The 24879-nt window shown below is 40.8% G+C and overlaps 3 protein-coding genes across 4 annotated transcripts; 2 read left to right on the top strand and 1 right to left on the bottom strand.

Annotated features, from left to right (window-relative positions):
• Positions 1-128: 128 nt before the first annotated feature.
• Positions 129-5342, top strand: LOC135144096 (uncharacterized). The gene is made up of 3 exons (XM_064076099.1): positions 129-251; positions 314-1108; positions 1389-5342. Exons 2-3 carry the CDS (start codon positions 364-366, stop codon positions 5264-5266), a joined length of 4623 nt encoding a protein of 1540 aa, XP_063932169.1. The 5' UTR covers positions 129-251; positions 314-363; the 3' UTR covers positions 5267-5342.
• On the bottom strand, positions 5323-9422 carry LOC135144097 (exostosin-3). The gene is made up of 5 exons (XM_064076100.1): positions 8180-9422; positions 7709-8003; positions 6909-7571; positions 6034-6856; positions 5323-5982 (listed from the first exon to the last, which is right to left on the bottom strand). The coding sequence occupies exons 1-5, from the start codon at positions 9111-9113 to the stop codon at positions 5878-5880; spliced, it is 2820 nt and encodes a 939-aa protein (XP_063932170.1). The 5' UTR covers positions 9114-9422; the 3' UTR covers positions 5323-5877.
• A 4122-nt stretch (positions 9423-13544) lies between these two features.
• Positions 13545-24657, top strand: LOC135144095 (ATP-binding cassette sub-family C member 4-like). Of its 2 annotated transcripts, XM_064076098.1 has the most exons (13): positions 14992-15491; positions 15548-15605; positions 16311-16529; positions 19566-19676; positions 19796-20141; positions 20251-20473; positions 20687-21455; positions 21511-21826; positions 21874-22023; positions 22079-22832; positions 22893-23123; positions 23171-23885; positions 23935-24657. In XM_064076098.1, the coding sequence occupies exons 3-13, from the start codon at positions 16456-16458 to the stop codon at positions 24206-24208; spliced, it is 3963 nt and encodes a 1320-aa protein (XP_063932168.1). In that variant the 5' UTR covers positions 14992-15491; positions 15548-15605; positions 16311-16455; the 3' UTR covers positions 24209-24657. The 2 variants fall into 2 exon arrangements, with proteins under 2 accessions (XP_063932167.1, XP_063932168.1); XM_064076097.1 differs by lacking the exons at positions 14992-15491; positions 15548-15605 and adding an exon at positions 13545-13696.
• The last annotated feature ends 222 nt before the right edge of the window (positions 24658-24879 follow it).

The following is a 24879-nucleotide window of genomic DNA, read 5'->3' as shown; positions in this document are numbered from 1 at the left end:
TATTTTAAAAAATACATATTTCATAATTGTTTTAATGAAATAAATACACAGCCCTATTATTACGTAGGTTAAAATGAAATAAATTTGGCCAAACAAAAAATAAGAATTTATTTATGCGATCTGTTTTGCTTTTTTTTGTGTGGCGACCCTGATGAAAATAAACACTGACATTTATTATTTGTATCAGTTTTGAAATTTCCTCTCCAATTTTCGCTAGAATTCTTAAAACGATCTAATTGAAACAGAGTAAAGTAAGTAACATCTTCAACTATCCCTCCTTACCCTTAATTTTATTTATATTTCATAAATGCAGACAATGGGGCCCGCAACCTCTTCTTGAGGTTATGTCATCCAACCGTTGAAATGTCCATTAATGTGACCGTCTCCGGCAACCCCGTGCGTATAAACCGAGGCAAAATGGTAACAGCCTCCGATCCGACGAAAGCCGAATTCGAGAAACGTCGCTTAATGCGCTTGGAACAAGTCCGAGAACAATCAAAACACATCGCCGAAAACCTACGTAACAAAGTAAAAAAACAAAAAGCGAACTGCATAACACAAATCGAGAAAGAGGGAGAAGTGCAGTTGAAGAACTGGCAAGCACGGAAGCTACTCGAGCTGCAAAATCAGTACCAGGAGGCTCTTGACGAGATTGGTTTGGGCCACAAGGATGCTGTACGTGTGCAAGAAGAAGAGGAGGTTCTTGATGAGCAGAAAGAGAGTAACGAGATACTGGCGAGGGTCAGGGGACGGGCGGCGGCAGAGAGACTGCAGATTGAGAGGAATGAGGAAAGTTTGAGGAGGGCCATGCCAAGACAAAGGAGGATATTTACTAGTGACATGGAAAATAGGAGGGCGAATGCAGTGAGGTCGGGAAAGAAAGGGAAAAGTCCGTTTAAGAAGAAGAAGGGGCAAGTTTTTGATTCAGATGGGGAGAACAAGATCCCTCAGCTGGAGGGGTTGGGGGAGGAGTCGTCAAGTAGCAGTTCGGGTGGGGAGGAAGTGAAGAGGAAGAGGAGCGATGGGTGGAGAAGTACAAAGGAGCAACCAACTATGGATACGCAAAAAAGTTCGAAAGAACAACAAACTAGTGCTACTATGTTTCAAGGTAAGCGAAGGCTAAAATAAAAATAAAATAAGTATAGACAAATTATAAATTCAAGAATGAGATCAGAATAATTTTTTCTACGATTTTGATCTTCCCGGATTGAAAATACTCTATATTTTGATGGGCCATATGTATATGTATAAAAAAATCGTATTGTAGAAGAAATTACATAGTAAATTGGAGTAAGCATCTTTTCCTCATTCATATAACTACTGTTTTCAGGAGGAAAACGTATGCTCTCCCCTTTAGATTAGCTGTTTCATTAAAGGATTTTTTTTAGTTCCCACCAGTGATAAGGCCGCCCAAACAATTCTCCTCTCAGAAGACCCAGAACCAGTACGTCCCACAACCAGTGATTTTTTTGTGGATACCAGAATATCGGAACGAATAAAAAGAAGAGCGAAACTGAATCCAGAAGTCGACTATTGTGATTTTCTCGAAAAAAGCGCCCCAGCAAAAACGAATTTTTGTACGTGTTGTAATTGTCCCATGAACCACGCGCATGGTAAAGTTTTTGACTCTGAAACTACTAATGTAGTTCATACGGAATCGACACATAAGTCTGCAACCTCGTTAAAAGACGACAAAATCGAAAATACTCGAAAGAATGAAACAATTATTCCTGATAATGCCGAAATGTTGCCTGTAGGTGATCCGCACTTCAGAACAGAGACTGAACATATAGCACCCACAATTCCTCAAAAATCTTCTACAAGTTTGGAAGTAGATAAAACAAATTCACGCTTTAGAACAGAAACCGAAAATACAGTACCTGTCACAATTCCTCAAAGATCATCCACAAGTTTGGAAGTAGATAAAACAAAACCGACTACTAAAAGTGACAGAATCGTAACTAAAACAACCACCACAGCGAAAGCAGCTCCTCAACGCTCAGCCGCAGTATTTGAGAAGAAAAAGAAAGACGATCCAAAACCTAAAAGTATCATTCCTGCAAAACCTAAAATCACACTAAGGCCCACCAAAGACCGACCTGTGTACATAGGAACCGAACCGAGGGCGCAACCGGTACAATTTTATGACCACCCAAATAGGTACTCCAAGTCGTACGTGCCTAAAACTACCCCCGTCGACAAAATCGACGACGAAGAAATCGTCGTTTCTCCAAACGTCTTAAGCGAAGACGAAATTCGAGAGAAGATGCGTCAGCGCGACATCGAAGCTCACGTTCGTGGACAGGCTGCCCTAGAAAAAGAGAAAGTCCAAAGGGAATACCGCGATTTGCTGAAAAAACTTCCCGCTTTGCAAAAACAGGAACGTATCTTCGAGATCGGTACCGACAAGGAAAGGTACCACATGTCTAAAGATCGATTAGAAGATCTGGAAAAAAGAAGACAGAATAGACTGGACAACGCGTACGAAGAATTGTTTGTCAGGCAAAAACCAGCAATCGTCACACTTCCTAAAAGAAAAGACGACCGGGAGGAAAGGCCAAGTTTGAATCTTGCTGCATGGGACGTGGATTTCGACCCGGATGCATCGAATAGAAGCCGCAGCGATAAGTTGAGTCGGTTGCTTTCAAACTTGAAAAGTCAGAAGGAATCGCTTTTAAAAGAAATCAAAAGTACGCTGTCTCGCGAAAAATTGACCTTACCTACGAAGAGTAGCGACGATCGTCAAGATGACGTGAAGTCTAAATCGACCGACTACACGCGTACTAATAAAAGAAAACGCACAACGGAAGAACGACCGCCTTCTTCCAGTTCTAGCGATATTGTTGTGGAAGAAGAAACTGACACTAGAACGAAATCGACAAAGAAGAGCACGGTGATATCAACAACCAGTACGAGTAGTCCTTCGCCCAGAAAAAAGCCTAAACTAAAGACCTCCAGAAAGACGATAGTTTTACAAAACACGAGTACCCAAACAACGCCTGTACCAGAAAAACAAAGCGTTGCGACTTCACCAGTTTCTAAAACTCCGCCGGTTTCTACAGAAGTGTGTCCTTGCGTAAAAGGCGGTTTGGATGACTTGTGCGAAATTGTGATTAAAATCAAAGAAGATGAAAAACCCCAAATTCAAGTTAATCCGCCATTTTTGGGGAAGAATGTCAGAGTGGTGACTGAAGAAGTGGAGGCTTCGAAAGAGGAACTTCGCGAGTCTCCCAAAAAATCAACGTCGTGGGGAGAACAACTGATACATAGTAGTTCTTCCCAGTCAACTTCCAGTACTACGTATATGGATCCCCCGCCGTCTGCCAGGAGTGATAAGGGAAAGACCGCAAAGTCGCCTGAAGAAGAGATGTCAAGGAAGTCGTCTACGAAGTCAAAACTAAAAACACTCGAAGAAGAGATGTCAAGAAAATCCACGAAATCAAAACCAAAAATACTGGAAGAGGAGATATCAAGAAAATCGTCTGCGAAGTCAAAACCAAAAACACCTGAAGAAGAAACGTCAAGAAAGTTGTCTACGAAGTCAAAAACAAAAACACCCGAAGATGAGTCATCTCGAAGGTCGACTCAACACTCGTCCGAGTTTGAGGAACTCTACAGGAGTTTGAATAGTACCGGGTCTGACGGACGAATTGATCCCAGACTGTTGACGTACATCAGGAAGCTTTTAAATATGTCAAGGGCCAGCATAGATGAACTCACTGTTAGTACCGGTAGTGAGGTTTCCACTCCTAGTCATAGCGTTATTGAAACTCCTTCCAACAACCCTTTACTACAACTTGTGAATGTTATGAAGTACTTCAATTTAGATGCTGCTGAACTACAGAAGCAGCTGAGTTACGCATCTGACGGCAGTAGTAAACAGTACAACACCAGTGAGAGTACCACTCTTACTTCTAGTAGCTCAGACGGTGACAGGTCCCAGTTCAAGTCATGCATCGAAATTGCTGACAGGGTGGAAGATTCGAATAAAAAACTACTCCAGTATGCGGACATCGCGGCGTCCTGTACTGAAAAAATCAACAGCTTAACTGCCATGATCGAGAAAGTCCGCGCGGAGAAGAAGAAGATGATAGAAAATTCGACCTCTGGAAGCGATAAGGATTTGACAACGACGTCGTACAAAGATTTACCTGAGAAAAAAGAGAAAGAGAAGTCGCCCAAAGACGAACCCCGTAAGCTACTGATACATCCACCAGAGAAAAAAGATAAGGAGAAGTCGCCCAAAGACGAACTCGATAAGTTACTAACGATAGACTACGGTTATGCTGAACAATTGAAACGACTATCGCAGGAAGAAATCCAGAGCGAGAAAAAACGAGCAGAAGAAGAACCAACAGACGACGAATTGTTGGGCAGGTTGCAGAAGTTGCTAGACGATAATAAAAACAGGAAGAATGTACATGCGACACCTAAACAGAGAACGGTAGTTGAAGTAAAAGATCAAAAAGTTGTGCAAGATTTTGGTGGCGAACCTGTGGCGTTCACGTCAGAGAAGAAAGTGGTGGAAACTACTGACGACGGTAAAACTGTTGGTACGTTAGTGACGAGAACGACGGTTAGATTGAGGCCAACCGAAGAACCTAAAGACCCTGCACCGCTATTTCTCGACATACCGAAACTCCCTCGCCTCGAGGCGCCCTCTCTGGAAAAAAAGAAGAAACGTCCACCTACGTCTAAAGGAATGCGTGCCATAGCTGGTAATGCTCACGAACTTTCGACTATAATTGAAGCCGACAGTCAGATAACGACGAAGGTGGAAAGCCCATCCAAAAGTAAGAGTAGCGCAGGTTCCAAATCTGGTAGCGTTTCAGACGTTGGAGCTGGAAGTAAGTCGCAGTCCAGTGACGACGTGTCCGAAATGGACACCATGGAAACCATGTTGATTAGTATAGGAATGGAGTGGGCTATACCTACCTTGAAAAAGACAAGGGAGGCTTTAGCGATGACATCCAGTTCCAGCGGGTCCAAGGAGAGCGGCGAAGTGAGTTTGAGGGATTTTTTGAGTAAGATTTCCTCAAGTACGAGCAAATCGGAAGAAGGATCGATGTTGAGCGAGTCTCAGGGAGTTTCTTTGATCCAAGTGGATAATCGCAGGACGTCGACGCCTATTACAAACAACAACAAGGAAGGGCCCATTTTTATTACGGATTCAGACGTGAGTTCGGTGAGGGAGCATTCGGACAGGAAAGATTCGACGGAGAAGTTCTATGATTTGAATGAGGAGTCCCTGTCGAAAAGTAGGTGAAAATTGTTGATTTTATTATGTATTTATTTTTTTAATGAAGTATTTTAATAAATGGATTTTTATGAAAAAGTGTAAACACAGGTGTTTAATTAAAAAAAAAATGCTTATGTACATAAAGATAAAAGAGAATAAGTTACTATTTACATAAAAGGTATAAAATTATTTAGTAAAAATGGCACGTCGAAAAACACTACGACATCGGAGGAACTGATGTCAACCAAGTCGAGTTTAACAATAAATACGACCTCACGAAGGCAGCGGCGGAGGTCTCCACGAGGCTTACAAAGTTGCATCCTTCCAGTAAACAATAAAAAAATAATATCACACAATATGTATAAAACCATCACGTCTTATGACGTCCAATACTTGAATAAATTAAAAAATAAAATTTTTAGGATAGGACGCTGACATCTTTGGCAGTTCTCGTGGACTCTCCCGGCCCGTGTACGTACAATTTTAATACACACTATATCGTCGGCATTGTGATTGATTGATCTAAACCCAACTCTCGACTCCCTTGAAGCAGCGGGTGTTGCGTTAATCCACGAATCGCAACATCAATTGTCGAGCCCTCAACAATCTATTTTCCAAAATCACATTCACTACGCCGTTCATATAAACTTAAAGCACTTCTGTTTATCGTGCGGTATGCGCGTCTTGAACAAGATCGAATCGGCCCTGTATTGAGTGTTGAGTAAAGGCATATACCCGAATACCTAGAGACAAAACCGAAATAACTCAATTTCAAATCTCACCTCTCCACTAACCTGCGAAAAAAAGTTGATGCATTTATGCCTTTCCTGAAAGTGCGTGTCGTCCTCCGAGAGACTCTGCGGACAGCCCGGACACCTAAACGTCCACCTGGACGTCACCTTCACCGGCGGCAAGCGCGTGATATGGCTCACCAGAAAATTCATAGCGATGTCCTCGCAGTTCATGTACTCGTCCACCTTGTCCCTGATCGCTTGCGGCAGCCACTTCCAGTACAAGTGCAGATAGTGCCGGTGCAGGAACGCCGCCCCCGTCAACACCATGCTCAGCTCGCAACTGTAGTTCGAGTTATACAGCCAGCTGCTCTGGGTGTTCACGTCCCAGGCGTGGTACCTGCCCGGGAAGCCCACGATCCGCTCCCTGTGCTCGCGCCACACCCGGAACCCGAAAAGGATCTCGTCGTGTCGGAGGTGCGCGTCATCGTCCACCGACAAGATGGCCTCGGTTTGGAGGTTGTCGAGCGGCAGGAACCTATTGTTGAGGGAATTCCGGGCCGCTTTGACCACGTGCACGGGAGCTCCGATGTCGGGCCACTTCAACTCGGGGCTGGGGGGGCGCGGGGAGTTCCAGACGACCACCACCGAATTAAGGTAGGGTAGGCCACGGAGGCGCCCTATCGAGTCGAGGAGAACTTGCTCTCGTTCGTAGGTTAACAGGAGAACGGTGAACTGCTCGCGGGGATTGTTGCCGCCCAAGGCTTCGGAGAACTCTTTGCCGGCGCCCCCTTGGCCTTGGCCGATGGGGCGAAAACCGCGGCCGGACCCGAGAAATTTGGCGTCGGAGGGTAGGAGAGGATCGGTCGGAAGGGCCGGATACAATCTGCAAGAAGAAAATCAGTTGAGTGAGAGTTCACTGACGCTTGACGACCTACCTAAAGGGGTCTCCCCAGTCGTTCCACAGTTCGTGGCCTTGCGTCAGCGCCAAACTGTAGTTCCTCCTAAACGCCGGACTGTTGTAAGGGGGCTCTAAAGGCCCCAAACTTTCCTCTTGCTCTGTTTCCACGGGTACTGTGACCTGAATAGGTTGGAAAGTTTCGTTGAAAACAGATAACGCCGCCACTGTATCCACTGGCAAGGGAGGAATATTTAATCTGTCCCTGAGTACTGCCACAATCGTATCTAAAGTACTCTGCACAGAAGCTAAATATCTTTCCCACACCAAACGACCCTGACGTCGCATTAACAGAACGTCCTCGTCTGGTATAGCTCTAAGAAGAAAATGTAATTCAGTCACTCTCGCTCTGGGTAGAAATATGGCCAGTCTACGCCACTGAATCACTTCATCGTACGCCAAACGTATCTGATCACCTCCTAGAATCACAGGGATGGCTCCAGAACGTAGAGCTTCGTAAATACGGGCCTGCAGTAAAGTTGTAGTAATAAGATCTGTGTAAGTGGGAGCGAAAATAAGTGCGTAGGTGGAATCCTTTAGTACGGTTCTGCGAGAGCTATCGGTACCACAGAGGGCCCAATCTTGAGGCCCCGTGTTTATATTATCGTCGCTGGCCGGGACACACTCAAACTCAAAAAGAAATCTGTAAGAAATTAATCAGACCAATTCTTTACGCCACGAGGGAATAAAAACAAATTTTATTCACGAACGGCAAGTTCCCGCAGTGGATAAAATCTCTTTATTCCCGTGTGACATCCAAAACTGGTTTTGTTAACGTACTTGTCAGCGGTATCCGTTTTCGCCAAGTCCTTCAAATGCTCGATTATGAATTTACCCAACTCTGTGTGTTCCTTGTACAGATCAGAGTCATCAATATTCGATGGATGGGTCACAATTTCTTTATTTTTCATTTCGCCTTGGAAAGATAATAAATATTTGCGACGTGCGGGTAACATTTGAGGGCACTCCTGCCAGACGTCGCCCCCCGGAGGACCCAAAACCGGCGATACGATCAAGTCGAAGCCGGCCCTGAATGCTCTCGCCGAAAACGTCGACTGCACCAAGATGGCTCTACCTGAAAAACAAAACGTAGATGTCACTCAAATCCAAATCGAAAAGGTGGCGTGGCCACCAACTAAGGTATCTATCTGTGGTATCTATAGTTTGATTTTGTGCTCTATAAAACAATGGAAAATAATAGAAAACAAATAAATTATAATTTTTACAATCTCGATCTACGCGTAAATTTACCTGTGTCCACTGATGAGAAAATATCTCCAGAGGTGGCTGTGAGGTCTCTCCGAGCCAAATTCAGCAGCACGTGATTCCTTCCGTCGCCCCCCCAATACGGTAGCCGTTTCAAAGCATTAGAATCCAAAGGTGGCAAATTCAAATGGTTACCCACATTTTCGCTGACGTCGTCTACGTCCTTCAGCGCCTCCCCGACCAAAACGATGAAAATGCACGCCTCCTTTGGATCATTAGTCAAATGAGGGTTATACCCCAGCGTCTGTTTTAACGTGGTTTTGAGAAAACCGTCCACGTCCCAGCCATCGTTCATTACCGGAAATTGATCCGGGTCATACAAATACACTGGAAAACCAGAAGTCAGAGAGCACCTCGAGTGGTCAAAGCAGGAAAACATTTGGCAGAATTTCGTCAAAGACGGAGGTAGCGACGGCAAAACCGGCGGATATTCGTCAACTGTCAGTCTTTTCGGGAGCGCCAAATCTGGGGTATTCTGCTGCAGAGCTTCGCGTTGAGCGACTTGTGCCTGCTCCACTGAAATCTTCAAGCGATTTAGATTCGTCTGTTGGTGCACCAACTCCTGCTTCAACTCCTCGATGTTTTTCGTGTACGTTTGAATCTCGAGAAGCAGCTTTTGTCGTTTGCGTTCCATGTCTCGCAATTCGCTCAAAACGGAGCCTTTGATTCGCAGCAGCTCCTCGACGCCCACCCGCAAGTCTGTTTCTTTCATAGCGTTGAAGTCTTCGGGCAGGTCGATATGTGAGTGTGCACTATGCGTGATATGACTTGAGCTTCTTTCTATATTCGATAAGTAGAAATGCGTGAAGAGTGGTGTTAAGATTAGGATAATAAAGACCATTATTACGATTCGAGAAAGTTTGATTTGAGTGAGTTTCTGGCAAAGGTCCTTGCCGTACTCGACCAAAGGTAGCACCATCGTGATTTTATGAATTTGTGCTTTTTTTCGGTGTTACATGGAAGATAACCTCACAATTTTCGTACGAGCATGTTGTTCGATTTGGAACTGACGAACTCGATGATTATCCCATTTCTGGTTTATCTCAAGGAAATTACCACAGTGTTTATGTACAGTAAACATGAATTTTTATAAAAATTAATTTTCGGGAAGGTGTACCCTACCTTCGTTCCGCGCACGAACGCGCATGCGTGGTCTAGGTGCCAAAGTTCGTAGGTTATGTTACATAACGAAAACAAAAAATTTCGACTTATAGATTGTGTTGCCGCATTATTCAAATTATTAACGTAATGAAAACTATCTGCATTCCATGCCCTTTTTAAACATTTAATTTTAATAATAATAATAATAATAATAATAATAATTTAAATTTTGTGGGCTAGGCAACCAACAATACACAAATCCAATTTATCATCTATACCACATCTATACATTATTACCAAAATAACAGCAGTCACAGCACTCAGTTCTGAAATAAGCGAAAAACAGAGGTGAATCTTAATAAATGCTTACCCGAATTTACGCATTGATAAAAAATATTTTTTTAATATAATGCAATGTAAAAACTAACCAAGTCTCAAAACTGTATCGAATTAAAACCGTGAAAAACATATAAAAGTAAAAAAATACAACAACAACATTAGATTGTGCAGCGGTGTTGTGCTCTTCTTTGCTAGTAAATTTTTATTTTTATTTATAAAAACTTGCGACAAATAACTGGTAAACATTATAAGAAAACTTCGTAGTTATAAGTCTGTTATAGGTATATTTAAATTCTTTCTTTCACAAATAAGCACAAACAACAATTAAGTTTTCATTTTTATAATTTACTTTTACTGTTTTTTTTTTAACTTTTTATTTTGATTCATTTTTAAGACATCACCCAATACCATTGTTTGTATACTAACGCATTTAACACATTTGTAAAGTTGATTATTTTTGTATTAGTAGCTACGTTGTATGTACCTTGAATGTGGAATTCACCTGCTGATAATGTTCACAGCGAGCATATGCACAGCAATGTGAAAAATTACATACATTTCTTATGAGCTACTTTTTTAAATAAATAAACAGACTTGTTGGCAATTGCTTTACCCTTAAATATAATTTCAAGAGTTTGAAAAAAGTCTGCGAATATTAGGTACAACAATAAAAATCAGTGAAATAATATGGTGAATCAAAAGAAAAAAAAAGTTAAATGAAGCTTGATGGTATTTCTGGTAAGTGCATACATAAATAAATAAATAATTTATGAGGTGCTGAAGTTGAATAAATAAAAAACAGCCAGTTTTTCGCAAAAAAGGAATCTTGGTCAAGTACAAGTAATCTTGTCTACATATATTTATTGTTAGCTTTTACTAAACAATAAATAAAAAGTGCTAAATGTTATAATTTCTTTATTGTCCAAGTAATAAAAACAAAAACTTTATTGAAATGCACCAACATTTTCAAGGTTCACACATTTTTTGTGTCAAGATAATCAGCTTATACTTATAGCTTCCGATGGGTTCAACGTCCCAATAATTAAGCTTTATAATAATTCATGCATACAATATAGTGTCCCATGTTGGTGGCAGTAAGTGGATTTGCGTTTTATGCACGACAGTTATTGATAGTTATCTCGATACGTGAGCCGTGCATGAGCCTCTACAGTGCTACCATAACAATAAAAAACAACTAAAACACTTAAAAGAATATATAAATGTAGTAATACAAGAAAACATGATTAATAAGTATTACAGAATTGACGCAAACAAATTTTGCTTTTTGTGTGATGTCAAGCACGTCGGTCCCACTTCATCAAATTCTCCTTAATCAGAAAATCTGGTGATCGCTTTACCGTACGTTTTAACGGTAGAACTACAAATTTCAAAGATTCTATTGCTCATTTAAATGCAAGTATCTGATCTATGGTCGTGTGCAGCACGCTATGTCTAAAAGAATGTCGTCATGTTTATTACACTGTGACACCTTGAATGAATTGAACGAACGTAACGACTTACTTAGAATAAGTAATTCATTCATAAAAATCTCTGACGCATGGGCATTCTTCCAAAGGAAAATATGATATCATACGCAGCAAAATAGTTACATGGCGTCTCGCCTGGGTACTGTAGATTTGAGTTTGTTCCGACTGTCGAAGCTCCAATAAGACGACATCTGCTGCGTTTTGAGTGTTATTGAAAATCTGAAATAAACTAAAGACCCACTTCAATTTGCAGCGATTTGATCGAATGACCCATGTAATAAGAATTGCCGCCTCATTACGCCAGGTTCGGATAATTGAGATTTCCAGTTTGTTAGGCCGGTGTTTACCGTATGCATGAATATGTGTACTTAAATTTAATGAATACTTAATTGAAACACAGGTGCTAAAACGAGTTCCTTCGCAATCGATTATCTTCTTCTTAATCTTATTCCGTCATTACACACTCACAATTTCATCAACTTAAAATAAATTGATGTAGTTACATTTTAAAAAAGTACCCATTACAACAAAACCAATCGTTCCAAGAAAAGCTGACTAACATTTCCTCGATGCAAGCAACAATAATCTGCATACAACACATGCCATAACAATTAAAACGTTGGTACGACTTAGCGGAAAAGCGACCTGTCTATCTAATCTACTCACACCCACGGCTCCGCTTTTTCCATTAATTAATTAAATTCTGATGTCGCTGTCGCGGCCGCGCTCAACTTATTCAGTGTTCGATCATTGTTCGAGCAATTAACTCGACGAGGGTCCTTTGAGGCTGAAAAATATATACATATAAAGGACTCGTTATTTATCTACCCCTCGTCGATGACGCGTGTCAGATAAAACAGGTGAAGTGTGTGATGAGGCGGACCAAGAATGACACCGCGGTTTTTTAAATAAACACGTAACGATTGCATATAAAAAGGTTCTTTCTTGTTTTCGCGGCTCGAGGTTTCTGGAGAGACGCTGGGCCATCAAAAATTGTGATTGGCGGTGGGTAAAATTGGACTGACGGTGAACAGGAGGTGATAAGCGGAGATGGGTGAAGCCAGAGACTCGGCCGTAAATAAAATAAGTTGAGAGATAATGCTGGAGGAGCGGGGTCGATTAAGAGGCGCTGCGGGCGTTGTGGGTTATTAGGAGTAGTAGATAATGAGTTATTGAATAATAATACCCTAAATTTATAATAAAGCGCCATGTTGATTTTTTTATTCTGCAATAAAATAACAGTTTAGTTTCTGATGCAAAACCCAAAACAAAATCGTCTTCCATTTTATTATTTGGTAAACTGCCGTTTTCTCTAGATTGTTGCGGTCTGTAATGAGTTACCACTGAATTATTTTGATTATCGTGTTCAGAGTCATTATGATTACGTTCGTTTTCCTTAACAAGTAATAGTGCTGCAAAAATACATGAGCATTAAATAGTCGTTATCTTCAAATTTACAAATGTTCTTGTATGTTGATGATCCTACTCAGTTAAATCTGTTATTAATTTAATAAATTTTCTATAGGGTGAAGTTATTTGCGTTGCAGTTGGACTTTCTTACTAATTTTGTGAGATGCTATAATCAAATTTCTAAAGCAGATCAATAAATTATATCTTTCCGAAGGTTAGTTATTGTCAAAATAAAAATATCCATAATATTAAAACAGTTTCGCGTGACTCTTTTTTGTTGTTTTCATTTTCAAAAAAATAAAATAAATATTTTTCGGTGATTGGCTTATAAGGAAGACATTTGCTACAACGTTTAGGAAAGCGTTTCAATAGTAATTATTATGTAGAAGTGACTATTGCTTTTAGTAACTAATAAGTGCCAGTGCTATCAGCGTTTTATGAAAAATAAGTAAACACTACCTAACAGAAAAAAACGATTCGTTAATGGTTATCGCTATATTTTAACTAAAAGCCACCTAGTGATACGAATTCAACCCGCACGTTAAATCCTATTTATTAGTTTGCACACCCAGTAAGTCCAAGACGATCTTAAACCCGATTTCAGAAAAAAAAACTGACACTACACTTTCAGAAATAGCCCAACGAAACCGCAGTTTCATTTCCCAGCATTCGCGTCGCCGCGGCCTTCCACGTGCTCGCAAAAACAAACATCCTTAATCTTAAACACCCAGATTATGAACATTTATCGCCTATGTTTAATGAATGACAGTGAAAAATCTTTTGCTGGTTGTAATGTAAACAGCAAAAAACGTCGATTCACAACCTTTCCGTCAAATTTTTCTTGACCCATCGTCCGTCCATCGATCCCACCGTCCCAATTCCCGGGGTCTCCACCCCTGCGCCTCCAGCAACGCAAACTTTTAGCATATTTAGATTAGATGCGGCATGTAAACAAACGATGAATCGTTTGGCAAATCGACATGACGTTTATTTCGGTTTTAAGCAACGCGTCCACGGTTTCCAAGTCAGTCTGCGGCCGGTCGTCTTGGGGAAAGCATGTTGAGTTTGTTGTTAACAGCTGTCGCGGTAACGTGATCTGTGTTGGAAAATTGGTTTTGTGCTAAACGACCGCAGAATACGCTGCGATACGCGCGCGAAGAGAAAGGTCAGTATTGCGGGAACATCTGGTGGAAAATTTACTTGTTAGTTATAATCAAGGCACGAGTTTGATTTTGTTTGATTTGAGTTGGAGACTAGAGTCGGAGCATACCTGTAGCCTTGTGGAATAATTGCTTCGTTGTAATAGAACGCGATTTCTGTTCGCAAAAATTCGGTGTAAATCCATGAGGATTGAGGAGGCTATTTTTGCGCGATCTTATGCAATAACTGGTCATGAATGTTTCATTGACGCGATGGAGTGTTGGGGATTAATTGATATGCACAACTAAAGAGTGTGACAATGATTCGGAGAACAAATAATACTTGGGTGCGCATTCTCGGCCGTAAATTGCGAACGACTACACATTTTTTCCTAATAAAATGATAATAAAAAATACCTTGTGACCGGTATGAAGCGCCATAAACTTAAGAGTTACTATTGTCGCGATCACGACACAGCAATTCTTGTACTATTCGCAAGTCATGTGAAGTTCTAACAGTTAATAATTAATTTAGCGGTTGTTTTTTAAATACGATGAATGTAAATTCGTACTATCGGAACTGTAATTGTACACTTTTTGTAGTTGGCTTTGTTAGATAATTAGAGTTGTTACCGGAATTTGCAAAATCATTAAAGCGAGCGATTGGCTCAATTATTTTAAGTGACTCGTGCATAAATCATTCGATTGTTAATATTTTTTTTAATGCCAGAACAAGTTTCAACCAGTTCGTACAAGTACAATTTTCAAAATGGAAATTTTAACAGATCTTCACGTTTATGTGCAAAAATATGGAAATATAAAATGTCAAACATAATTGCTAAGGAAACTAGATTTGCGGTAATTATGAATAAAGAAATGCGCGATTTTTTGATAGTAAAACTTTCTGTACAGGTTTATTTCTGACATTTTGAAATACATAATACGATAAAATATGAAAGTAGAAGAATCTCGGTGAAGTTGCGGGGCCGAGGATCCCTTTGTTTATATTTCGTCGTGTCACCAGATCTCAAGTTTCTGTGGGTAAAAGTAAGAACGAAACAACAAAATTAAAAAATACGTATTTACATTTATACAATTCTGTAATGATACCCCGTGAAAAGAGGATACAACGTAAAGGACGATTGCTATTCGAAGTTCTTGTTTTGAGATCTTTAATTTTTTAGGATGACGTTTGATGTAAATAGGCATAGTTTGTAGTGTTTTTCTTATGACTTTGTAAATTTATTAATCTCTTTTTGGCTTAAGCACGTTGATATAAATTACTTAAGTATTGTATTCAGTGTGATATTGTAATAGTTGTACCACGATCAATTCCAGATAGTGCATTTTAATTCGTTCGATATAATCTTCGTTCCTATTTTCGGTTCGAACCGTGGGCGGGTGTCACATTCAACAAGCAGGTTTATTACGATAATTATTGATAAGCTATCCGTTGTTCAATTAAAAAAGTCGTATTAGTGTAAATGAAACGATAAGGCCAATTTTCTTTAAAAAACATTTTGACTTATAAACTCTTTCAATTAATTCGATTATTTTTTTTTAACAAGATGTTGAAGCACAAAATTGTATAGAATATGAACACACCTTAGAAGGCTGTTTTTGAAGAGTACCAACGTGTTTTGGGGACGTCTCATTTTTTTTTATTTTTGAATTAAACTGAAAAATAAAAACTACCACGACTGCGATATATGCTAAAGGAAAGGTTTCAGATTAGAGGAAATGCTTGGACGAAATTGGACATGATTCATATATTTGCGATCAATTACAGTACTTCCACACAAGGCTTGAGCACATTTCAGAGTATGAAACGAAAAAGTATGTGTTGTTTAGATAATATTCGAAAACTTTCCTTTTAGTTTGTGAGAAGACATATTATATTTTTGAGATCTTCAAAACAAATTCCAAAGATTCTTCGTAAGTATGTGTATGTAAGAAATTCTTAAAAGTTTGAATCCCTCTGATCTTCAAAATCTCGAAAATTTTGAAACACATTTTATCTGTAAATCTTCTAAATTTGTATAACCATTCAGTGCGTACCTTGAAATTCTCCGGGCGGTTCTCTCATTTCTCGTAATCACTGTAGTTTGAATTTACCACAAACTGTTTGTGTTGAACATACGTACTGCTCCATAAATTGATGTAATAATGAAAAGAACCGAAAAAAACTCGCAAATGTTTACATTTCTGAAATGACAAGCACTAAACTCTAAAATTTGCACTCAAACTCCGCTACGATTTTGCCGTAATCGCGGTCTAATCGTCTAATAAACCATGAAAAATATAGCCACGATGACGCATTTACCACGACTTCCAGCCGCATCTTGTAGGTATTCATCAATTTATTCAAACGTTATGCCCGAATCTAAACAATTGATCTCGTTACCAGAATAGCCCCACGTAATTGTCGATCTCGTGTAATCTAGTTTGTCATACGAAACCATCAATTAATTTGTTTTTACATCAGACGATTACCACTCGAGCACTGGCTCCGTTGGTGGTTAACATTCACCGTAATTGTTTATTTTCTTGTCCGCGTGATGGATCGCCGGCAATTGCTGCCGTATTTTACTGTCTAATTGCATTCACTCGACAACCACAATAACAGCGTCTCTATTACAGCCCCCGGCGTCCCAGGTGCCGACAACTTCATCCAGTCCGAAAAATGCAAATAGACACATTCCCAATTAGTAGCTGAACAAATAAACCAGGAGGTGCGTGTTCGACTCAAGAATAACAAACAGCAAAGAAACACGGATTTAGCACCATGGATATCACAAAGGAATACTACAACCCGAACCCCGCGGAAAAGGCCAATCCTCTGTCTACCATATTTTTTACGTAAGTAAAAAGTCACCATCAGACGGGAAAATTTTACGGGCAGTTCGAATTCTTTGAAGTGTTGGAGAAGTGCCAGCCAAGAAGTTCGCGCCGGAAATATTCCTAGGCTTCTTGAAAATTTAGATAGCCGATGACCAGAAATTTACCGCAGACGGCGTGACTTGCTTAAACTGTAACTTTCGATTTACACTTATTTGAAACAAACTAAAATCCGTCGAATTTATCTTCTCGTTGGCCACGCGTACAACGACTTTTGCAATTATCGCCGGGTTAGTAATTTTCTAACAAGCATGCAGTGCCGACCATTCAAAAGGCAGGGACGATTTCTTTTTCGTTTATTTATGACCGTGAAAATCCGTGACTAAAATTCTAAAAGGCTGCGTGGCTTTTTAAGGGGTTTAAGCCTGGCGTAGAGATAAGCTCCATAAATAAATTGAGTCGGTTCAGAAGGGAACAAGAGGTTCCCGTTAGTGTGGCCCCCGAAAAAGGCCAGCTCTGCTTTCGTTCCTTCAAACGAATCGCGAAATGAGTAAACACGGCCGTGCGCCCTGGTGTGAAGAGCTTTGGTCAACAGATGTTGGCTTGGAGCCGTGTGATTGATGCCATGCAGAACTTTCGGGATTCACGCAGATCTCTATTAGAAAGAATTTTATTAATCTTCGAGTCAGCAAAAGGATAATATTTGCATTGTTATCTCTGCATTAGCGTATTTTTTTCAGTGAAACATCACTGAGTAAATGTTTGAGTGTCTCTTTGTGGTGACATGACAAATCCAACCCTTTTATGAAGTACTTATTTCATACAAGATGTTTACTTTGGTAAATGCTGCATTATCTGGAATCCATTAAAACGTAAACGGCTGCAGATAACTGGCACTATTTACGTGTTCTACGTAAAGGATAATTGTTATCTCGTTCTGATAGGGGAGAACGAAATTAATCAATAACAATGCGGAAAAACAGAATAGCGTTATGTAATTCCTTTTGTCGCGTTCTTTCAGACTTGAGAAATCGTCCTTCGGTATTGTTTTGGTTTTAAACCACAGGATACACGATCATGGTTAAAATGCACTAATAATCGTGAGTTGTGGTTGATAAGCGAGCCACAGAAGCAAACTATGTATTCTAAACAAACAGTCAAAAACATTCTTGTGGATTCTGGGGATTATATAGAATACAAAGCAAAAGAGAAACAACTATTCTGTATGTTTTGTTGTATGTCACGTACACACAGCATAATCGAAGACTTTTTTGAGACAGTAAAAACTGTTTCCTGGAGTGTCTACATTATTTCGATACCTCTTCACCTTTTTTAATGATACTATCCATTTTGTTGCACTTTTTGTGAAATTTGTCTGTCAAGGTCTTTCTGGATTACGTCATCAGAAATATAGGTATCTTAGAAAAATTGCTTACAGTTATCAAAATATGTAATCAACTACAAAAATGTATTGAAAATATGTAATAAAAGATGAATCAATATAATTTAATGCATGTAAGTAGAGTAGTAGTAGAGTAAGAGAGAAAAGTTTCTTCAAAACAACACCATTATTTAACGTAATTTATTTATGAAAATAAATGATGTTAATAATGGTGTTTCTTTTCAAGAAGGTTTTTGTTATGCAACAATATATACGTAGTGTCAAACGGTGATAATAATAAAATAAAACATGTTTTCAATAAAATTATATCTAATGTTCAAATTACTTCCTATTCATCATTAGACAAGAATAAAGTCGAACTTGAACACATGGCACCGATAGAGAGTGCTCAATTTAAACCGGTGCATTTTTTATTAGATATTTAAATTTTGTTGTTTTATGTGGCGAATGTTAACATTACATTTATTTTTAATGACTGTTTTTATTTATGTCAAAGTAAAAAATCATAGCCTAATGTACACGTTCTTAAATTAGTTGTACAGAAAGAAATTAAATTAAAGAAAAGAGTGTGATTATCTTAACAATCCATTTCTTTTACTTTTTAAGTCAAATTATCCCGGCATGTATATATCAAATGTTGAGCAACTACATGCAAACCGATAAAAGTTTAGCACTGAGAACATTTCAGAATTTATCATATAAAAATAGCTTAGAATACAGACATTTAATAAAAAAAAAAATCCAAATATCTTGAAAATCTGGTAGGGGGTGTTGTTTTGAGCGTATTGTTCTAAAATTTTCAAATTTTTTTGAAAGGTGATTTTAAACATAGATATTTCTTAAGAATATTACAAGTAATTTGAGGTCAATATTTAGAAAAATCTGGAAGATTTGATTCTATAGGTATATAAGAAAAACAACAAAAAAACATGAAGAATATATATGGCAGCGGATTAGAGCAAGTTTGACTTCATTTCTGCAAGATGCAGTCTTGTTGACATAATAGTGAAATCTGGAAGCCAATTTCACAGCGCCAAGCTATTCCTATTCGGTTTTTTGCGCTTCACTGTACATTTGCTAATAATCAAAGAGTCGAGGTCTAGGCCATAACTAGCCTTAACGTTGCTGAAAGATAATTAAGTTTCGCTATTGCTATTACATAAAATTCTTCTTGATGAAATCACGTTCCCCACCTAGAACCTTCTGATGTTGAAAAGTGCTTGTTTCGGTTCGTTACATCCCATTGTCATAGGCCGAATAGCATCATTAGTAAACACAGAATAAACCGAACTTGTATATTTAACCCGATAGGTTATTTACATGTTGCACATGAATGAGCCGAATAATAAAGTACAAAGACCCTATTACTGGCACAATTATAATAATGTCGAAAGCAATATACTGTATTTACATTTGTCGTAAATACCGTCGGTAAACACTGAATTGGGGTTACAGCACAAATCTGCTTTTGTTGCTTTTGTCTGCATTTTTTATGGACTTGTTTTTGATTTGCCGACGTAATGATTTAGAACCGTAATTAATTTTTAACATGAAAATTTCACATTTTTCTTGTAAGAAAATTGGCAACTCTTGTATAAACTATAAGTTTTAGAATTTACAGGAAATAGGTGCATAATTTAATTGTCCTTTTATAGTTACACCATTGACATGTTCAAGAAGGGCTACAGCAAGACCCTGGACGTCGACGATCTCTACAGCCCTTTACTGAGCGACAGAAGCACGACTTTAGGCGATAGGCTCGAGAGGTGAGGACTGAAATACTATCCATAATGCTGATTTATCTGCCTCGCCAGATAACCGTCTCGATTTCACACGCAGATGTTCCCAACTATTCTAAACTCTCCACTTATCTTTTTTCTTACAGGAAATGGTATAAACACTTGGACGCTATAAAAAAATCCAAGAAACCTAAAACCCCCAGCTTGCTCAAGGTCCTCGTGGCCACCTTCTGGCCGGAATACCTCCAGCTAGGCGTACTTTTGGTAATTATGGACCTAGTAGTCCGACTAATCCAGCCCCAGATGCTGGGCAACCTTCTGGACCACTTCCGACCCAACACCACCGTCACGAGAAGCGAAGCCCTATGGTACGCCGGAGCCATCGTTTTACTAAACGCCCTGAGTGCCTTGTTGATCAACCAGTACATTATGCGAGCTTTTCATTACGGCATGAAAGTCCGAGCGGCCTGTTGCGCCCTCATCTACCGAAAGGTACGGAATACAGCGCAATGGGTGGTCAATTTCAGACACGTTTGTTGTGTCTGCTTTCACAAACAGACAAAAAGTTGGGTTGTTTTTCTAGAGGTTAATTTTATTCCAGGCTCTGCGTTTAAGTAAGACTGCTCTGGCGGATACGGCTTCGGGGAAGGTAGTTAATCTGCTATCGAATGACGTGAGCCGATTCGATATAGTTTCTATAATGATCCACCACATGTGGGTTGCCCCCACGTCGGCCCTAATTGTTACCTATCTGCTGTACGCCGAGGCCGGATATGCCGGCATTATTGGCATAGCGCCGGTCTTCCTCGTGGTACCATTGCAAAGTATGACCTTTCGTGAACGGAAACGTAGAGATCTGTGCACTTTTACGCAGTGGATGCACTTCCGACTTTCTTTTTAATGAAGGTTTTATGATTATGAAAATGATCGTAATAGACTTTAAATTTTAAATCTAGTTAGAATTTCTGAAAGTCGAAATAGTCCGAAAGGCGCACCGTTCTCTACGTGATTTCTTCTTCTAACCCGCCTCGTTCCAGGCTACACCGGCAAGCTCTCCGCCATCTACCGCAAGAAAACCGCCCAGAAAACCGACGAACGCGTTCGCCTCATGGACGAAATCATCTCCGGAATCCAGGTCATCAAAATGTACGCTTGGGAGAAACCCTTCACCAAGCTCATCCGCCTCGCCCGCATAGTCGAGCTCAAAGTGGTCATGAAGTCCTCGTACGTTCGCGGCCTCTACATGACCTTCAACCTTTTCACCACCCGAGTGGCCCTCTTCTGCACCCTACTCACCATGGCCCTCACCGACCAGACCATCACCGCCGCCAAAGTGTTCGTCTTCATGTCTTACTACAACATCCTGGCCCAGACCATGTCAAGCATGTTCGTGCGCGGTATCTCGGAGGTGGCCGAGGTGCTCGTGGCTATCAAGCGTCTGCTGTCATTCATGAACAACGAAGAGTTCGTCAAAGTGAAGTATGAGGATAACAACGACAATAAAATTAACCCGGAGAAGACGACGGTGGTGCTTCGGGAGTTGAACGCCAAGTGGATCGCCTCGTCAACGGATAATACTCTGACGGGGATAAGTTTGAGCGCGAATAAGAGGCAGCTTGTGGCGGTGATCGGGCCGGTGGGCAGCGGGAAGAGTTCTCTTCTGCAGACTATTTTGGGGGAGTTGAATATAGTGAGTGGAGCGATGCAGATAAACGGGAGCATTTCGTACGCGTCACAAGATCCATGGGTTTTTGCGGCGACGATTCGGCAGAACATCACCTTCGGACTCGATTACAACAAAAAGAGGTAACGACTTTGCGTGCGAGTTTAACGATTTTAAGCTTGAACTTTTCTGGATTAGATACAACGAAGTGGTCCACGCTTGTGCTCTGGAAAAAGACTTCAAGCAATTCGGTGACGGAGATTTAACCATTGTCGGTGATCGTGGAGCATCTTTGAGCGGAGGACAGAAAGCCAGGATCAATCTAGCACGTGCCGTTTACCGAAACGCTGACATCTATCTTCTGGATGACCCCTTATCGGCTGTCGATATTCACGTATCTAAGCACCTTTACGAGGAGTGCATTAATGGGTTCCTGGCGAACAAAACGAGAATTCTGGTTACTCATCAAGTCCATCATCTCAAGAATGCCGATGAAATCATAATCATGAATAATGTGAGGTGTGGATGCCGCTATTGTTCCATTCTCATTAAGTGTTTCAGGGGGTTATCGAAAACAGGGGCACGTTCGAGAATTTGGCCAACAGCGACACGGTTTACGCCAGGCTGCTGACATCAGAACCGGAACAACTACCTGAGGAGAAGCAAAAGGCGTTCGAAGCCGCCAAGCTCACAAGGCAAATGTCCGCTAGGGTAACCACAAACCGATATTTTTAATCCAACTTTAATAAAATTTATCGTCGTTCAGAGCAAATCTTCGTCCCTCGCCAGCGGCATCAGCGACCTCAGCATCCCCGAAAGCATCCTCCAGGAAGAAGCTGAAGAAGCAGAAATCAAACTGAAAGACCTCCAAGAAGAATCCTCCAAAGGCAAAGTCCACGGCTCCCTTTTCTTCAAGTACCTCCTGGCCGGTGGCAACTTCTGTTTCGTAACCGTCGTCATGTTGCTCTACCTCATCGCGCAAGCCGCCGCCAGCGGTGTCGACTACTTCGTCAGCCACTGGGTCGACATTGAAGAGGCCCGTAACGTATCTGCTAACAACACCAAGGTCACCAACACCAACGAATTAACCAATCCGCTGTCGACTCCGCTGTCGACCGAGACGTGCATCTACATCTACGGCGGCTTGATCGGGGCGCTGTTCGTTTTCGCTCTCAGTCGTTCGATGTTATTCTATAAGTTGGCGATGCTCAGCTCCCAGAAACTCCACGACATATTATTCAATTGCGTGGTGTACGCTTCCATGCGGTTCTTCGACACGAATCCGAGCGGGAGGATCTTGAATCGGTTTTCGAAAGATATAGGTGCTATTGACGAACTGTTGCCGAAGGCGGTGCTCGATGCGGGGCAGATTATTTTGAACATGGCCGGAGCGTTAGTGCTGGTGACGATAGTGAATCCGTACTTTTTGATTATCGTGGGAGTGACCGGGATTTTCTTCTTAATGCTGCGAGTGGTGTTTTTAAAATCGTCGAAGAACATCAAGCGGCTGGAAGGAATGAGTAAGTTTGCGATTGGCGTGGTGTAGAGTTGAGTGTTAAGTTTGATTTTCAAAAATCTAGTGAGAAGTCCTGTTTTCACCCACTTGAACGCCACGCTGCAAGGACTGACGACGATCAGGGCCTTCCAGGCCGAAGATATCCTGCGGGTGGAGTTCGACAAGCACCAAGATTACCACACAAGTGCCTGGTTCATGTACGTAGCAGCCAGTTCAGCCTTCGGTTTCTATTTGGACGTTTTGTGCTTCATTTTCGTGACCCTCGTAACTTTCAGCTTCTTAACTTTCGGAGAAAGTAGGTTTTGTGCATTGTTTTGACTTGTTTAATGCTGTGTTCGACAGGTTTAGGTTTGCGGGGCGGCCAAGTCGGTTTGGCCATCACTCAGTCGGCGGCACTGACCGGTTTGGTTCAGTGGGGCATGCGTCAGTCGGCCGAAGTGGCCAATCAGCTGATGTCCGTGGAAAGAGTTCTCGAATATAAAGAATTACCCCACGAAAAACAACCAGACAAGCCTAAAACGCCTCCCGATAACTGGCCCGGCCAAGGCAAAATCACTTTCAGAGAAATGGGTTTGAAATACGACGTGGAGGCCCCGCTAGTTCTTAAAGACCTCAACATAACAATCCTCCCCAAAGAGAAAGTCGGCATCGTTGGACGCACCGGAGCCGGGAAATCCTCGTTAATTTCCGCTTTGTTTCGCTTAGCTAAAGTCGTCGGAGAAATCGAAATCGACGACATGGAGACCAAAGACCTCCAGCTCCAAGTTCTGCGTTCAAAAATCTCCATCATTCCCCAAGATCCCGTTTTGTTTTCGGGGACTTTGCGCTACAACCTCGATCCCTTCGAGGATTATCCCGACGAAGTGTTGTACAAAGCGTTAAACGAGGTTGAATTAAAAGACCCAAACAACATTATTAACAGATTGGAGAACAGGGTGATGGATCGCGGCTCGAACTATAGCGTGGGCCAGAGGCAGCTCATTTGTCTGGCTAGAGCGATCATAAGGAACAACAAGATTCTTATGCTCGATGAAGCGACGGCGAACGTCGATCCTCAGTAAGTATTCGGGTTTTTCGCGGTTGCGTAACTAACTGTCTGAATGCAGGACGGACGCCCTAATTCAGAAGACGATAAGAGAGAAATTCGCGGATTGCACCGTGCTGACTGTGGCGCATCGACTGAACACGATCATGGACTCGGACAAGGTTCTGGTGATGGAGAGCGGGACCATGATGGAGTTCGACCATCCGCACGTGCTGTTGCAGAATCCGTCGAGCAGGTTTAGTAAGATGGTAGCGGAGACGGGCAAGTCGATGGCCGAGCAGTTGAGGAAAGTGGCGAGGGCGAGTTATCTAAAGAAGCACTCGGTTCCGGAATAGGGGCATTTCATTTGATTTGTGGTTGAAAAGTGTAGATGGGACTCGCGTCAAGCGCAAAGTATTTTTATGTGTTCGTATTTTACTTGTTGTTGGTAGTTTTAATAATGCGACTTAGTGCAATCAGATGGAGTGATCATTGCGTCCCCTCGTTATATAAAGATTTTAGACGATCTGTACTTACGAATATAAAACAAAGGTATTTTTAAGCTACTTAATTTTTTAAATCATGTTTTACGTATTTCTGATTGTTGTAAGTTTTTAAAGTTTATCGAATAATATTGCGAATGTGAATATTTTTTAAATGTTTTACAGAAATTTACAGAGAAGGGCTGTGTCTGTGTGCTGTAGTTTGAAACAATGCGGTCGTAACGAGATGTGAATATGGAAAGAAATATAGGCGACTACCTAAATGTAGATATGTATATTTTAAATAAATTTTTTTATACATATGGCGTAATTGTTATTTTACCTTGCAAAAATTAACTCCAGTCCCATCGTGCTGACGAAACGGTTAAATAAAATCGAACAGCACGTAATTCGAGACAAAATTTAAAATTTCGTTGAATTCTCAAAAATTTTGACTTCGCAAACTTTTACAAAAAATCCACAATCAATTTTGTGACGTGGCCTAAAAAATAAATACCTACTTGTTTTAAAATTCTATACCATTT

This window comes from Zophobas morio, unplaced genomic scaffold (genome assembly GCF_036711695.1).
Source record: "Zophobas morio isolate AGI-343-1 ecotype UQ-CSIRO unplaced genomic scaffold, CSIRO_AGI_Zmor_V1 ptg000081l, whole genome shotgun sequence".
Classification (NCBI taxonomy): domain Eukaryota; kingdom Metazoa; phylum Arthropoda; class Insecta; order Coleoptera; family Tenebrionidae; genus Zophobas; species Zophobas morio.
The sequence above is the reverse complement of the archived record's forward strand: the minus strand, read 5'-3'. Positions and strand labels throughout refer to the sequence as shown.

Bases quoted from the DNA above. Each gene is read 5' to 3' on its own strand.
- LOC135144096 (XM_064076099.1), top strand. From the start codon at position 364: ATGTCCATTAATGTGACCGTCTCCGGCAACCCCGTGCGTATAAACCGA. The intron at 1,109-1,388 runs GTAAGCGAAGGC...GATTTTTTTTAG, and splicing joins TAGTGCTACTATGTTTCAAG to TTCCCACCAGTGATAAGGCC.
- LOC135144097 (XM_064076100.1), bottom strand. From the start codon at position 9,113: ATGGTGCTACCTTTGGTCGAGTACGGCAAGGACCTTTGCCAGAAACTC. The intron at 8,004-8,179 runs GTAAATTTACGC...TTTGTTTTTCAG, and splicing joins TTTCTCATCAGTGGACACAG to GTAGAGCCATCTTGGTGCAG. The intron at 6,857-6,908 runs GTAGGTCGTCAA...TTCTTCTTGCAG, and splicing joins GACTGGGGAGACCCCTTTAG to ATTGTATCCGGCCCTTCCGA.
- LOC135144095 (XM_064076097.1), top strand. From the start codon at position 16,456: ATGGATATCACAAAGGAATACTACAACCCGAACCCCGCGGAAAAGGCC. The intron at 16,530-19,565 runs GTAAGTAAAAAG...GTCCTTTTATAG, and splicing joins CTGTCTACCATATTTTTTAC to TTACACCATTGACATGTTCA. The intron at 22,833-22,892 runs GTAAGTTTGCGA...TCAAAAATCTAG, and splicing joins CAAGCGGCTGGAAGGAATGA to TGAGAAGTCCTGTTTTCACC.